The 16,928-nt window shown below is 47.8% G+C and overlaps 1 protein-coding gene across 1 annotated transcript in view; it reads right to left on the minus strand.

Moving 5' to 3' along the window:
• Urb1 (URB1 ribosome biogenesis homolog) overlaps positions 1 to 16,928 on the minus strand; it is a 62,682-nt gene that overhangs the window by 3,872 nt on the left and 41,882 nt on the right. Inside the window, exons 26-36 of the mRNA XM_042687307.1 lie at positions 16,117 to 16,310; positions 14,223 to 14,333; positions 14,041 to 14,104; positions 12,204 to 12,375; positions 11,388 to 11,493; positions 6,443 to 6,603; positions 5,404 to 5,515; positions 4,767 to 4,873; positions 4,182 to 4,325; positions 2,895 to 3,004; positions 1,796 to 1,990 (exon numbers count right to left, since the gene is read on the minus strand). Of these exons, the coding sequence (XP_042543241.1) occupies positions 1,796 to 1,990; positions 2,895 to 3,004; positions 4,182 to 4,325; positions 4,767 to 4,873; positions 5,404 to 5,515; positions 6,443 to 6,603; positions 11,388 to 11,493; positions 12,204 to 12,375; positions 14,041 to 14,104; positions 14,223 to 14,333; positions 16,117 to 16,310 (1,476 nt within the window). The remainder of the gene's footprint in view (positions 1 to 1,795; positions 1,991 to 2,894; positions 3,005 to 4,181; positions 4,326 to 4,766; positions 4,874 to 5,403; positions 5,516 to 6,442; positions 6,604 to 11,387; positions 11,494 to 12,203; positions 12,376 to 14,040; positions 14,105 to 14,222; positions 14,334 to 16,116; positions 16,311 to 16,928) is intronic.

A 16,928-nucleotide genomic window follows, 5' to 3' on the forward strand; every position in this document is an offset into this window, starting at 1 on the left:
AAGCTCAAAACCAGTGCTCTATCACTTGAGCCACTGCCCCAATTCTGCCTTTTTCTGAGTACTTCTATTAGCAATAAAAGTCTCAAGGACATTCCAAGTTCAGGCTAGCTTCAAACACTATCCTCAGATCTCAGCCTCCTGAGAAGCAAGGATTATAGGCGTGAGCCACCAGTGCCAGTTTTCATTATTATTTTTTACTTTTACTTCTTTTTTTTTTTTTTAAACCTCCTCAGGCTGGGCACAGTAGCTCATGCCTATAATCTCAGCTACTCAGGAGACAAAGATCAAGAGGACTGAGTTTTGATACCAGCTTGGGCAAAAAGCTGGCTAGACTGCCATCTCAGTCAATATTCTGGACATATTGGTACATGCTGTGACCCCAGCCACCTGGGAGGCACAGGGAAGAGGATTATGGTCCAAGGAGGCCAGAGGGGGGAAAAAGGCAAAACCCTACTAAAGCAATGTGGCTCAAGTGGAGAGCCCTGTACTAGCAAGCATGAGGCCCCCAGGGGAAACCCTAGTACACTCAGAGAAAGAAACTTCATTCTGAGCACCACAATCTTGCTGGGAATCTTCTGGCTTGTGAGCTTATAACAGTTCCCATTGGAAGGGAGAGCACATGACACATTTCTCTGGATTATGATGGAAAAACTCAGAAGCCTGATTCCAAAGGAGCAGATGAAACCATCAGTAGGAAAGTCCCTCAGACTCTAATGTCCAATAAGCCAGCAAATAGCTGAAAGTGGAACTGTGGCTCAAGGGACAGAGCACCAGCCTTGAATGAAAAGCAAAGGACAAGCCGGGCGCTGGTGGCTCACGCCTGTAATCCTAGCTACTCAGGAGGCTGAGATCTGAGAATCGCGGTTCAAAGCCAGCCCGGGCAGGAGAGACCGTGAGACTCCTATCTCCAATAAACCACCAGAAAACCGGAAGTGGCGCTGTAGCTCAAGTGGTAGAGCGCTCGCCTTGAGCTGAAGAACTGAGGGACAGCGCCCAGGCCCAGAGTTCAAGCCCCATGACCGACAAAAAAAAAAAAAAAAAAGAAAAGCAAAGGACAGCCCCAGGCCTTGAGTTCAAGCCCCAGTACTAAACAAACAAACAAACAAACAAAAGAAAAGAAAAGATTATAATCAACAAGGAAGCTCAAGTCACGTGAGTATTCACAGGCTAGCAGAGGCAGAGGGGCAACTTGGGAATGCCTTGTCTTAGTTAAGGTCATAGAAAATGTGCTCTGTGAAACTTCACTTTATTTCAGTCAGGGTTTAAGTAAAAACATACAGGTAGGTAGCTTGTTGGCTAAAAATGACCTGGTATGATACATATGGTGTTATAAAAATGTGCTAATTTCTACTGGGCACCAGTGGCCCATGCCTGTAATCCTAGCTACTTAGCAGGCTGAGATCTGAGGACTATGGTTCAAAGCCAGCCCAGGAGGAAAGTCTGTGAGAATCTTATCTCCAATTAACCACCAGAAAACTGGAAGTGGCGCTGTGGCTCAAGTGGCAGAGCGCAAGCCTTGAGCTAAAAGAGCTCAGGGACAGCACCCAGGTCCAGAATTTAAGCCCCACAACTGACAAAAAAAAAAGTGCTCATTTCTCAGCACCCTCAAGATATAAAGTGGAAATAAAAAATAGGTCACTCATACCTGACACTCTCACCCTGGCCTGGTCCACACAGTCTACAACTCTGAGCCTGCCTGTGGGGTTGTCCACAGGTGACAGAAAGGAATTCACAAGCAGCGCTGGCCATCAGTCTCAGGGGCACAGCAGAAGACCCCTGGGGAGGACAGGCTCACCTCAGGTGCTTCAGGAGCGCAATGAGGACATAGAGGAACTCGCTGACCAGGTGCAGGGCAAGCAGCTTGCGGGGCTTCTGGCCAGGCTGGCAGAGCAGTGGGTTCTCCTCCTCTGCTCCCTTGTCTCCCAGGTTGGTTACCCACAGCGAGCGAAGCAAGGAAATCACATTCGAGAGAAGCTGAGTCTCCAGAAACCTGCAACCAAGCATGGTAGACGTCAAGCTCTGCCACAACCTCTCCTGTCTGTGGAGATGTGGAGAGATGTGGCGAGACATACCATGAAGCAGATGGGACACGTGGGGGCCTGGCAGCCTCCTCAACCCCCTTGCTGCTCACTCTCTGTCTGCCCCCAAATTACATCCTCTGAGTAAAAAGAGTAATTGTCCAAAAGCAGCTCTGACATAGGACCAGTACACATGCTGCTTTCTGCCCAGAGGCCTGCCCTCAGTCCTTCCAGGATAGTAAAAGCTGTCCTGTTTATGATAGTTAACTAGAACAGTAAAACAATGTGAGCCAGGGACCGACAACTGGCCAGTCACGCCTTCTGAAAATCCAAGTCTTATGTCTGGTGTCCCAAGACAGTTAGGACACTACTTCTTTTTAGAAGAACCTAAAAGAAAGACTTTAAGATTGGGCACTGGTGACTCAAACCTGTAATCCTAGCTGTTCAAGTCCCACTGCCAACACACACACACCTCTTTAAGGGCTTGGACAGCCCTGACATACAGACACACAGACACATACACCCCTTTAAGGGTTTGGGTAGCCCTAGGCTTGTTACAGTGGTCATTTGCCAGTGACAGAGCCCTCCTGCCACTTGCTACTGGTATAGCAGGCCCTTCCAAAGGGCCTCATGCTCCAATCTGGAATCCACACCAGGCCCTCAACAGTGCAGTCTGGGCCTGTTATCAAGAATGAAGACACCACAACCGACCTCAGGGACTTTGTAAGGAGCCTTCTTGAAGCTGAAGCTTCCTGTTGAGAGGCTGCAGTCATTTGGGTCTCAGAGGACAGGACATTTCCACAGCCACCAAGGCCTGTGGGAGTTCTGCTGCCACCACACCACCTTCTTGCCAGATACATTTCTGAGGTGACTTACTTGCTCTCAAGGATGTGTAAAATCCATGTTAAAAGGCTGTAGTCCCGAATGGTTTCATAGGCAGATCTGGCAATCTGAGCAGCTTTCTGTAGAATTTCTAGAATCCAATTCTAAAAACCCAAAACAAAGACAGCCCTGAGTAGTGGGAGGGCTTCAACCAAACTTATTTGGCCAAAGACATGAGTTTAGGAAGTCCTGGCACGCTGTGGTGACAAGTGGTGGTGTGCATGAAGACTGCTGGGCCACGTGTGAGGGCAGTGACTTGAGGACAAGCCTTCTCACCAGGAACAGCCAGACTTGCAGCCAGCAGCAGCCTGGGAGTCCCCGCCCCTGCTCACCCATCAGGAGGTATCTACACACAGCGAAGACGCAGAAGACACCACACGGCCAGATGCGTGCCACCCACTGCAGAGAACACAGGCCCATTTCTAGCCCAGCTGTGAGCTGCCTGCGCCCCATTTTGTCCCATTTCATTACCTAGAATGGGGGCCGTGAACATGGGACTGCCCCAAATTGTTCACTGGATACTTTTGAATTCTCACAGCATGTTCAAATCCCATTTATTCCAATGTGTTTCTAAATCATAATTCATTCTTGCGCCCTCACATTTTACATGAGATCAGAAAGAAAAGTCGACCAGGGTACGAATTCATCAAAATATCAGAGGCCCTACCTATGTTCTTCCTTTAACAATCTGTGCACTTGGAAAATGCACATAAGCTCTCAGTGTGATGGGACACAGCTGGGAAGCCTGGCAGATCCAACTCTTATTTCCTGCCAAGTGTGTGTGTGTGTTGGGGGGGTGGGGGGACATGCGTGCATGTGCTGGTACTGAAGCTCAAACTCAGAGCCTGGGCGCTGTCCGTCAGCATTTTTGCTCAAGGCTGGCACGCTATCAGTTAAGCCACAGCTCCACTTCTGGAATTTTAGTGGTTAACTGGAGACGAGTCTTAGCTTCCTGGTCAGCTCTGTGGGTTTTCAATCACTGACTAGTTCCTTCCCTGTGATGGCAAAGCAGAGGCCTTCTTATCAGCCAAGGTCTCAGCAAGAGGGTCACAGTGAAAACCATTCCATCCAGGGACAAACGATAGTGGATGTCACACAGCTGGTGTGTGCCACGAGCAGGCAGCAGAACGGGCCTGAACAAAACCTTGTATTTTTTTTTTATTTCAAAGCCAGGTTTGATGCAGTCATCTTTTAAAATCTACCTGGACCTGATGTCCAAATAAAAGCACGAGAAAGAGCATAGACCTTTGGGTCTCAAAGAAACACACAGACCCTACTTACCTGGGCCACCTCGTCACACAGCGGGCTGCTGAAGAAGGACAGGAGAACGTGGAAGACCCCTCGCCTGGCACACAGCTCGTAGCATTGCTTGTCTCGGATCCCCTGCCGCAGAATCCCCAACACCCACTCCTGCTCAGTTTTTTGCTGTCACCAAGGCAAAGGAGAAAGAGGCGTTAACTAAATTAAAGTGTGTCATGCCCTAACCTTGCACACACCACTGTTTGCTAGGGTAACAGCCTGTCACACAGAGGCCTGGCCTCTGATGGTCTAATAAACTCTCCAGCTCACCTTGATCCTACCTGTTCAGGTCAGGAATAAAGGACCAGGTCTACTTTGAACCAAGCTTAAGTGGGGTACACTTAACCCAGGATTCACCAGGAGATGCCAGCATGCCCTGAGACGCAGACTGATACACAACTCTAAAGATCTGAGAAGTAACGGGAGTCTGAGTAAACAGTTCCAATCCCTGGCCTTCTTGTTGCTTGTGTGGCAAATGTATTCATGGGGAAAACATCAGAGACCATGGCAGCTGAGGGACCTAGTTCAGGAATCCTAGGAGACCCTGAAGGACTTTGGTGGGATTACCTCAAAGTCAGAGCTGTAGAAGAACTGGTAGAAACCTGGCACTTTGTCCATATTCAGGTCCTCGTGTGACAGCAGGAACTTGCTCAGCTTCCAGTACATGTGCTCCTCTGAGGACACAGGCAGACAGTCACTGACCCACGCCCTCACAGGACTCCCCGGGACCCGGCGCAGGGCACGTGCGGAGGTACTCTGGGCATGAGATGGACAGCCCCTGTCCCCATAGAACTGCATTCCTGTCTAGTCGCTGGTGGCGCCTGCAGTGACTCATCTGCTTTCTAGCTGAGGACCCCAAGCACACAGACTCATTTCACCCAACTCAGCTGGTGATTAATCACAGCTCACATCGGGGGTGCTCACTGAGCCAGAACCCCAAGAGGGCCTGGGGGGGTGTGTGAACATGTGTGATCTGGGTCACCTCACAGCAACCCTGAGACACAGGTGCCATTGCTGTTCCCACTGAACGGTGAAGGGTCTGAGGCAGGGATAGGTCTAGGAGAAGCCACCTTGCAGCTGTGGCTTACCAACCCACCGTGACCTTGTCATTTCTCAGGGAGGGGTGAGTGACTACAACTGTGGGATACAACCCTAGGCATAGATTTGCTTGGCTTCAAGATTTAACAGGCAGCTTCTGGGTTACCCGGTTTCAAAATCTGTTGTGCTGCCTTGGCAATGAAGAGAGTCAAGGTAAATGAGAGTCTCAGGTTTGGAGTTCGAATACCATTCCGGACCACATCCAATAGGTAAAGAAGCTGAGAAACAAAGAGAACAAAAATATTATAAAGATGAACTGGGTACCTGTGGCTCACATCTATAATCCTGGCTACTCAGGATCCAAAGATTACGTTTCAAAGCCAGTGCAGGGCAAGAGAATCTGTGAGGCCCTTAGCTCCAATTAACCTGCAAAAAGCTGGATGTGGAGCTGTGGCTCAAGTGGCAGAGCACCAGCCTTGAACAAAAAAGCTGAGGGGCAGTGCCCAGTATGAGTTCAAGCCCTAGTACCCCCTACCCCCATACACATCACAACAATGTGTGTTTTTAGAACTGTGATTGTCTCATGTACAGTTGTACTGTTGGGTATGCCTGCCCCCTCACCCTATGGACACTGGAGGAAAAGCCACCGCAGAGGAACATGCTTGTCACCTTAGGGACACTTGACTTTTCTTTTTCCTTGTTTGTCAGTCATGGGGCTTGAACTCTGGGCCTGGGCTGTCCCTTAGCTCTTTGGCTCAAGGCTAGTGCTCTACCACTTGAGCCACAGTGCCACTTCCCCTTTTCTGGTGGTTAATTGGAGATAAGAGTCTCACGGACTTTCCTGCCCTGACTGGCTTTGAACCACAATCTTCAGATCTCAGCTTCCTAAGTAGCTAGGATTACAGGTATGAGCCACCAGCACCTGGCTTTTGACTTTTCTTTTAGGAGAGAGGACTGTGCCCAGTGGCTGAGAAGCCCAGCACCATGTCCCAGAAGTGCAGTCCCCTCCGTGGGCCCATGTGTTGGGAGTAATAAGTGGCTTTACCACAGTTTGGACTAAAGAATTATTTTGTCTACCCATAAGGACTTGCTCTTCAGCTGGCTTCTGAGCAATCTGCCAGACCGTATCAGACCAGGTAGAGAGCTGACTCCCAGAAGCCCACTAGGTCCCCCCACCCTCAGAGGACGCTCTACTTCCTGCTCACCTGGGACTGCTCCCGGAAGCGAGCCCCTTCCAGATGGGAGTAGTAGGCTGCCAGGACAGAGTAGGCCGCAGCTCGCATCTGGGGGTCATAGCTGCTGAGGGCTGCAATAGTCAACCCCAGGGCATTTGAATCCAAAAATTTTCGGCAATCCACCACAAATTCTATAGGAAGTCAGACAGAACATTAGGCACACAGCAGGATTTCACGATGGCTGTGCAACCTGGAGAACTTGATGTCCTCTGGCGGTTATCAACAACAGCAACTGTGCTGGATGCAAGGAAGCCAGTCTCTCCCTGGCAGCCCCTAACTGCTGCTCATGCTGGACAGGAGTACCTGGCCCTACCTGGCCCTCAGCAGCAGTAATCACATACAGGTCAGATCAGATGCTGGTCAGCCACAACCAGCGTCACTTTATTACTTTTTTTTTTTTTTGGGGGGGGGGGGGCGCGGGTCTGTGTCTTGAACTCAGGGTCCAAGTGCTATCCTTAGTTTCTTTGTGCTCAAGGCTAGTGATCTACCACTACCACTTGAGGCCACATCACCACTTCTGGCTTTTTTCTGAGCAGTTTATTAGAGTCTCATGGACTTTCTTGCTTAGGATGGCTTTGAACCATGATCCTCAGATCTCAGCCTCCTGAGTAGCTGGGATTGCAGGCGCGGACCACCAGCACCCAGCTTCCTTACCACTTAAATACATAAGAAGCCAAAGAGAAGCAGAGGCACAGAGAATCAGCCCCAACTCTTCCCTGTTCTGCCAGTCAGGGCTCCATGTACAAATAACACTAAAATACAGGAGGTTGAAGCCTGGGAACTCAGCAGTGTGACTAGGTCCTAGTCCAGACCTAGACTGTTGAGTTCATACAGGATTTGCCTATATCTTCTCTGCAACCCTTGTTGATCTTTAAACATACAATAAAAATCATATGGTAGAGCAGCTGCCTAGCAAGTGCAGGTCCTGAGTTTAATCACTAATGCTAAGAGAACTGGTTACCAGCAGCCTGAAGGACAAGACTTCTTAATGAAATCAGGAAAATGTTACCAAACGGAAACCAAGGTGTACATAAAGGAATGAGAACAAGAAATGGCCAAGGCCAACTGTTAAACTGAAAGTGAATACTATAAATCCTAAAGCAACTATTTTTGTGTACATGCACATACACATTGTAGTTAAGGGCCAACAAAGGTGATAAGAGTTCAGATCAATGATCTCATTAAATGTAAATTATACATATATATGTATATATATATTCAAATTAAAAGACAGAGATGGCCAGATCAGATAAAAAGTAGAACCCAAGTACACACTGCCTACCAGTGGTTATGGGACCTGAACTCTGGGCCTGGGCACTGTCCCTCAGCTCTTCAGCTCAAGGCTAGTGCTCTACCACTTGAGCCACAGCACCACTTCTGGCTTTTTCTGCTTATGTGGTGCTGAGGAATCAAACCCAGGGCCTCATGCATGACAGGCAAGCATTCTACTACTGAGCCACCTTCCCAGCCCCAGAACCCCACTCTTAGTATCAAAACCCAAATTAAAACTGGCTGTTGGTGGCTCATGCTTATAACCCTACCTACTCAAGAGGCTGAGATTTGAGGATTGTGGTTCAAAGCCAGCCTGTCCAGGAAATGCTGTGAGGCACTTATCTCTAATTAACCACCAAAGAGCTGGATCAAGTGGTACAACACTAGCCTTTAGCCCAAAAGCTCAGGAACAGAGCTCAAGCCCAGAGTCCAATCTCCAGGACTGGTACAAATACACACACATGAGAGAACCCTTTGGTTCCAAAAGCCATGGACTCAACTTTCCTTCTAACAAGCTATTCTTTGTGGTGGGGAGGAAAAATCTGAAAGCTTTCGAAGATAATATTACATTTTCTGGAAAATAGAATTTAAGGGATACCTGCACACCTATGTAAGAAATACACACACATAAAGGGAGAGAATAGTCTAAACATCTAATACTACACTCACTGAGAAGGGCTAGCACTTAGCTGGCTGGGCACTTTTAGGAATTGCTGACATTCTAAGACAAATGCGTTTTTCCATGTGTCCATGGAAAATTCAACTTCCTATTTTGTGACTGTGCTACTGTATGGAAGTTTTGGCTTTGTAGTACTTAATGGAAAAGAGCTGCCCTTGGCTTGTTGAAAATACAATAGTCTATTTAAAAATAGTTATAAATGCCATTGTCTGTTTTCAGAACTTCATGAATAGCAATATGACCTTCTAAAATCGACTTCCGATCAAAATGGCCCTGCCAGGAAAATTACAAAAGATGAAAATTAGAAGCACCCAGGGCCGGTGGGCTTCGGTGGCAGGGCAACTATGTTCTTAAAGTATCAAGAATTGGTCTAGAGCTGCTTCTGACACAGCATCCCCAGCTGTGAACTGCAGTGACAAGTAGCTGGGACAGTACTCACTAATGCCCTGGTCATGGGGCCACAGGCTCATAGAACTGTACATGGATCTTCTGGTGCTGGTTGCTTGGTGGCATGTGTAAATTATGAGCTAGAGATTTCAGCCCATTCTTCTAAGGACAAGTACTTGCTGTGGAAAAAGCATCTGTCACTGTCACTGCTAGCAGCCTTGGCAAGTACTGTATCTTGGCCAAGGACTCAGAAGGGAGGCGATAAGGCTATGAAAACAGGTTCTCCCTTTTGGCAAGGGGCTGGTATTTCTGAAGACACACTACACACATAAAGACTAACCACAGGCCTGACGCAGGATCACAGGATACTTGGGCTAGGTAGGAAGAACAAGCACACTGCTATAGACAAATCTCCCAGAGAGAATGTGAACTGAAGGAAGTCTGACACCAGAAAATGAGTCTTGTACAATGCCACTTACAGAAAGTTCAAATACAGGACTCAGGCCCTTCCTAGGCAGATGGTCCCCACTAAGAAGCTACTAAGTAAGCTCTGCTCCCTGATCTGGCTGGGTTTCCCCCCCAAAACTGAGCCCATGTAAATAGGCTCCATGTATTTTTCTGTATATCACACTCTAACTGATGAACTGGTGTGCATCTTCTAGCAGCAGTGAAATCTGCTGCTGCAAGTACCAGGCTCCCTTTTTCTGCCTGAGATGACTGGAAGCCTGGAGCATCCTCTAGTAAAGCTATCTGTGGGATAATGTTGGGTTTGGGCATAGCTCCTCCCCCTCCCCCTCTACACTTTCCAAAATGCTTGGCCTCAATGTGAGTTTTTGGTATCAATAGTGTTTGAACTACTGAGAATCCTTTCCAAATCGAAGGCAGAGATACCCTGAAAATAGTTTTACCTGTTTATACCAGTAAGACTTTGAAAAAGGCTGTACTAGCAAACTGAAAGGCAAGGAAAACAGGGACCACTTCCTTTTCCTACTGTAAGACCATTTCCTAGTTACTGTCCCTCGCAAAAGGCCTCCTACCATCTGTACCCTACCAAGAAAAAATAAGGGCAGTATTTGAGATTTTGAGAAAAAAAAAAAAAAAAAACTCCTGATTTACTACTGAGTATTTTCTAAGCCATTATTGTCTCTGTCTCCTAAAAGTTTTATTGTGAGAGATGGACTAAATGAGCTGCTATAACTCACTCAAGTAGTAACATTATAGTTTTACACTGTGGATTTTTTTTTGGGGGGGGGGAGGGTGCCATGACTGGGGCTTGAACTCAGGGCCTTGTACTCTTGCTTGGCTTTTTTGCTCAAGGCTAGCACGTCTACCACTTGAACTACACTCCACTTCTGGCTTTTTGCCAGTCAACTGAGAAAAGAATCTCATGGCCTTTTCTGCCCAGGCTGGCTTCAAACCATGATCCTCAGATCTCAGCCTCCTGAGTAGCTAAGATTACTGGTGTGAATCCCTGGAGTCTGGCTGGCTGGATAGTTCTTGTCGTGTTTGATGAGAAAAAGATTTGGCAGCACTGACAAGGCTGTCAGAAGAGCTTCCTGGGCACAGAGGAGGACTTGCCTCATTAGCCAGCTGCCTAACAGTCACTAGCACAACTTAGCTGGCTGCTATCATGGTATGAAACACCCTTGCTCTGCTGCCAATCAGGTCCAGTGTCATCCATGGTGCCACACAGTGTCCACCCAGGATGGCTGGCAATAGCAGGAAGGGTGGCTGCTGGGGAAATGTGGATGAAAAGGCAGGCCCCCTGGGTCCTTTCAGAAAGTAGTACAAAGGGCAGCCCAAGTCTGTCAGCAAGTCTGTTTGCTGGAAGGAGTGTGGTATACCACAGAACATTTCAAGTTTAAAATTTTCACAGGCAGGGCTGGGAATATGGCTTAGTAGAGTGCTTTAGCATGCATGAAGCCCTGAGTTCGATTCATTAGTACCACATAAACAGAAAAGGCTGGAAGTGGCACTGTGGCTCAAGTGGTAGCATGCTAGCCTTAAGCAAAGCAAAAGCAGCTCAGGGACAATGCCCAGGCCCTAAGTTCAAGCCTCAGGACTGGCAAAAAAAAAAAGTTTTTTCACAGGGTAAATGGTGGGACAAGGTTTTCCCAGCGCACCTAATAAGCTTAATCCAGCACCACATCCCTCACAAAGGGGCCTTTTATGTACCCAGTACACAGAAGCCAGTTATGGGGCATGAACTCAGGGAGGGCCTGGATGCTGTTCCTGAGCTCTTTTGCTCAAGGCGAATACTCTACCACTCAGAGCCACAGCGCCACTTCCTACAACACATTCTTTACTTGAAGAGTTCTCTGGACTCTCACGGACCTTTAAGTCAAGCTATACCCTAGAAAGAACACACAGGACCTGCTAATGTGGCAGGGGGTGGGGGTGGGAGAAGGATGTGGCTGAAGTGGTAGAGCACTTGCCTGCAACTTGAGGCCCTGAGTTCAATCCTTCATGCCTGCCTCACAAAAAAAACTCAACATTTTGAAGATTCAGTAATCACCATAATGCTGATTCCTGGGACCCACATAGCCAGCCAGACCCCACAAGGGCGGCTGTGCTTACCTGGCCTGGTCAGTTCCCCGAAGAGCTGGAGGAGAAAGCAGGGGTCATAAAGGCCATCAAGATCCACCTTCACACTTCTGTCTTTATATAATGACTCCTGTGCATTCTGAAATAGCCAAAACAAAAATGCATGACTAAACCGCACAAGTGACTGAACCATGTGCACCAGAAAGCAAACTATTTTAACTCATTAAGAGGATAAAGCAAAATGTAGTTCTAGCTAGACACTGGTGGCTCACACCTGTGAACCTACTCAGAAGGCTGAGATTCACAGGATCATGGTTTGAAACCAGACTGGGAAGAAAAGTTAGTAAGACTCCATCTCCAAAATAACCAGAAAAGAAAAAAGGGAGGGGAGGAGTGGTAACAGTTTGGCAAAAAAATTAATACTTATACATGGTTTTACCTGGTCTTTGGAATGTGATGAGCTTTTTTTTTTTTTTGCTGGGGTGTGTGATAAAACAGAGTCAGCAGAAGTGGGTGAATCACTGGAACATAGGGGAGCAATCTTTCTCTATATACGTTGGAATTTTACTTGATCAAAAGTAATGGTCTATCCACTAGCCTCTGGTAGGTCACGCCTGTAATCCTAGCTACTCAGGAGGCTGAGACCTGAAGTGTCTTAGTTTAAAAATGTCTATGAAAATCCATCTCAAATTAGCCATCAGAAAGCTAGACTGGAGGATGGCTCAAGAGGTAGAGCACCTGCCTAGCAAGTTTATAACCCGATACTGTCAAAACAAAATTTAGAAGAAAAAGCAAGCTGCAGGTACAGATGGAGTGCTCGCAGCAGAGGCAAAGGAGCAGTGGGCGCACCTCGGGGGGCAGCAGCCTCCGGTGCTGGGGAAAGTGCAGGATGGTCAGCATCATGCGGTCGTGGTCCAGTAGGCGGAGGATGTCTCCCACGCTTGGCTGTTGCCACAGTGACTTGCCTAGGCTCCGGCGCGTCTTGTGATGCTCCACAGCCGCTGGGCCCCACATCAGTACCCTAGAGCCAGAGGAGGGAGGTGGACTGCTGATGGGGCCGCCAGGAGTACCAGCTATCCATCCTTGGTGGCACATTGTGTCAGTGCTCCTCTGGCACTGTACATGTGTCTGATCACAGCTTAGGAAGCAGGTGGTTGTGAGGTGGATGCTGGCGATGATGGCAGAGGCCAACACCCACACACTAGTTATGGCATGCCTGGCTTCGTTCTAAGTCCTTTATGCACACTAACTCATCTAGCCTATGCAACTCCATAGGTTACACTATCAGTCCCTGTGCAAATGGGAAGAAGTAACAGAAAAGATTAAGCAAATTACTCAGGCTAGGTATAGTGACTCATGCCTGTAATCCCAGATATGAAGAACGTAGGTATTTAGAAGACTACAGTTTGAAGTCAGGCTAGGCAAAACAGTTCATAAGATCCCATCTCAAACCACAGAAAGCTGGATGCAGTGGTGTGCTCCTGTCATCCCGGCTACATGGCAAATATAAATGTGGGGATCATGGTCTAGACTAGCCAAGGTGTAATATCCTATCTGAAAAATAACTAAAGCAAAAATGGCTTGGGGGTGTGGCTCAAACAGAGTACTGGTAAGTATAAGACCCGGAGTTCAAACCCCAGAGCCATCCCCAAGACTTGAGGTGTGAGGCTGTAGAGCCAGGCTAGACCAGCAGCAGAAGCCTGATCTCCCACTAGTGACAGGTGTCTTGAGTGAACGAGGGCTGCCAGCACAGCCTTTAGCTAGCTACTTTAGGAGCCATGCACTCTCACACAACTGTGGCTTACCTTTCTTCCACCTGGAAAATGACTCAAGCCTCCCTCTTCTTCCTCATTCTTCTCCTTCCTCCCGACCCTCCTTCCCCCCACTGCCTCTTCACTGAATGCTCCACCGACCCAGCCTGGAGGAAAGCCCCTCCCTGCTCCCACGCAGCCACGTGCTGTGTGTTATCTCATGACAGACAACCACATGCACAACTGTCCTCCTCCAGCAGCGTCTCCTGTGATAACGCCCACCCCAAAGCAGTGAGGGGAAGGAGAGCAAGTACTTCCTTAAGGCCTGAGCATTCTTAAAGAGATAAAGAACAAGTCTATTTCCTTTGTCTGGGGTAGAATGGCTTCGGGGCTAATACAGCTTTCATTTTTAAACCAAGTGTTTTCATTCAGAGTTTCCCAGAACTTTCTCTTGATCTAGTTTGTTCATTTGCTGTCTGAACACACAACTCTTGACATGTGCTAGTCAGTTCCTGCTTGGTCTGATACAAAGCTCAGGCCCTCAGGACCCCAGGAGGGACAACAGAAAGAGCAAACCCCAGGAAAGAGGCAGCAACCCCAGCCCCCATACACATACAAAATGTGCAGATAGGATGGATAGACAAACACAAAACATGCAGACAGGAGAGATACACATACAAATAGGCAGACAGAGAGACACATGTGCAGACAAGAGAAAGCTGGGACTCTGAGTTGGGGGCAGGGTCTCCACAGCCAGCACCCATCAGTCAGACAGCAGGGAGATGAGTCCTTCTGGTGCAAACCAGGCCACCCCTGGCAGCTTGGGCTACCGACATGCAGGAGCCTGGGAAACTCTGTCAGCCTGGCCAGACAGGATATGGAGCTGGCTGTGTGGAGAGGGGCCACACCAGTGATCCCAGATACACAACACTCACCTGAAGTCGATGAGGCTCAGGTGGTTCTGTTCATAGGCCCGGAGGACAAGTAAAATCTTTTGGTCTAGAAGTCAAATGAGAGTTGCTATAGGAAGCGAAGTGCATTCAACACACAGAATACTGCCAGCACCCTCCCAGCAGCTCCCTCACCCCTCCCCACCCACAGGGCCTTACACTCTTACCCAAGACGCTGAGAGTGGCACCGTAGGCTCCAAGAAGCACGGCAAAATGGCTGCTCTGGCAGACAGAGGGGCACAGCCTCACCACCGCCCACATCAGATCCACCAGTGCTTCTGGAAGAAACAGAGAGACATCAGCACTGCAGGGACACACAGCAAACAAAGCAAGGGGGAATGCTCCAGGAACCCTTGAACATCTCAACGATGTGCACGGCCAGCTGCCATCCAGCCCCTTCCCCACTGGGATGAATTTTTTATTAATGACTTTACGGTGGCCAGTTTCTCATGTTTTTGACAAGGCCAGGGACTAGTCTTAGCTCAGGTCACTCCCAGATTTTAAAATCTAAACATTCATCCCCATAATTACACTACCAAAAAGCTCTAAAATTTCTACTCCTTCCTGAATAGAGAACACATTTTCCTACCATTTGCACTAGTAATTGGCACAACAGTTGGCCTCACTCCGATAGTTTTTAAGTTTATTCTTTTGGCTGTTATGGTTGGAACTCAGGTATCTACAACTTGAGTCACACCTCCAACCATTGTCTACTTTACTTAGTCTTTCATAGTCTCATGCTTTTTGCCTAGTGCCAGCCTTGGACACAATCCTCCTATCATAACTCCTGCATAGTTGGGATAAAAGACATGAGCTACTATTCTCAGTTCATTTGTTGAGATGAATTCTCTCTCATACTCTCTTGAACTGTGATCTTCCTGATCTTGCCCTCCTTAGTGGCTGGGGCTGTAGGCATGAGTCATCATACTCGGCCAATCCAGCAGTTTATTACAGACTGACCCATAATGGCTTCTAATGGTCTGGGTAACAACTGACTTGTCTCTTAACAGTGTGGCTTTGAGGGGTCTTTTCTGACATGTCTCACAGCCCACCCAAGCAGTAAGTAAATGTTTACTGAATTAGGTATACTTACTCCTAAGCGGTAAGTGTTTACTGAATGAGGCATAGAGTAAGCCTCGCATTAGAAGAGTTCTGCAACAGCATTCTGTCAACAAGTGAATAGTAACTCTCTTCCCTTGCTAAGCTTCAATCTGCCACTAAGAAAACTCATGTACATAGTCTCTCAGGTCTGACACCCACCGTTGCTTTTCACACACCTCCTAAGTTCCCCTAACTCCCAGCATTTTTACCACTCAGGCATGACATGGGAGGGAGCCCTCCAACCCCTCTACTACTCGGACAAGGCATTCAGAACAGGCCTACTTTTGTCCTTTTATCAGAGGAGTATCAAGCCTGGCGTGGGTGGCTCATACCTGTAATCTTGGCTACTAACAAGACTGAGATCTGAATACTGAAGTTCAAAGCTAGTCCAGGCAGGAAAGGCTGTGAGTTTATCTCCAAGTGACCAGCAAAAGCCAGAAACAGAGCTGTGGCTCAGGAGTAGAGTACCAGCCTTGACCAAAAAAACTAAGGGAAGCTGGGCACCAGTGGCTTATGCCCATAATCCTAGCTACTCAGGAGGCTGAAATCTGAGGATCAGAGTTTGAAGCCAGACCAGGCAGGAAAAGTCCATAAGACTCTTATTTCCAATTAATCACCAAAAAACTGTAAGTGGAGCTGTGTCTCAAAATGGTAGTGCTCTAGACTTGAGCACAAAAGCTCAGAGACAGCACCCAGCCCTGAGTTCAAGCCCCACAACTGATAAAACAAAACAAAACAACAACAACAAACACTAAGGGATAGCACCTAGGACCTAAGTTCAAGTCTGAGTACTGACATGCATACATGCGCACACAGGACTATATCCTGATTCTGGAACTGACAGTAACAAACCCCGAGTACTTCCTGCTGAGATCTGAAAACAAATAGGGGGAGAAGCTCTGGAACACATCACTAGGAAACAAAAGCAGGAATGGAACTAGGGGATCTGGGGAGGGATACCTTTTACTTGACTATCTGGATTTCTCTCTCCCTCAGAGGTCAGCAGTGTTGGCAGAAACAAAGAATGCTGGGTCAGCATCATGTGGACCACAGGAAGCTGGATGAGCTTTGAGTGCATGGAACTTTCTGGGCTATACAGCAGCAGAGTGGCAGCATGCAGGGTCTTTAAGAAGGTGTGGTCCTGATAGCGAAATCTGGGAGGCAGGAGTCAAAAGGAAACAGCTTAATGAAAGGGGAGTTTACTTGATAGGAAGCAGTTTTTTTTTTTTCCTTAGAATTATGAAGATATTGAAATATACCACCAAGCTGGCTATCTAACCTTTCTCTTGATTCTAATGCAGTGTATATTAATGCTCTATCACATCTGTTCAGACTCATGAATTTTGTGTGTGTGAGTGTGTTTTGTCGGTTGTGGATCTTGAACTCTGGGCTTAGGCGCTGTCCCTCAGCTCTTCAGCTCAAGGCTAGCGCTCTACCACTTGAGCCACAGCACTACTTCCAGCTTTTTCTGTTTATGTGGTGCTAAGGAATCGAACCCAGGGCCTCCTGCATACAAGGCAAGCACTCTGCCACTGAGTCACCTTCCCAGCCCCAGACTCATGAATTTTTATGCCCATGCTGACCTCAAACTGCAATCAGCTGATCTCTACCTCCTATGTGGCTAGGATTACAGACTTGAGCCACCATGTCTGGCTTCATTTCTGTATTTTAAAAAATATCTTATTCTCATAGTGCTGTTCCTCTGTTCCTCATCAGAAACATGACAGTGTCAATAGGTGGATCATATTCTTCAACAATCTTTATCTTCTCTA

The sequence above is a fragment of the Dipodomys spectabilis genome, unplaced genomic scaffold (assembly GCF_019054845.1).
Source record: "Dipodomys spectabilis isolate Male_0828 unplaced genomic scaffold, ASM1905484v1 ptg000107l, whole genome shotgun sequence".
NCBI lineage: Eukaryota > Metazoa > Chordata > Mammalia > Rodentia > Heteromyidae > Dipodomys > Dipodomys spectabilis.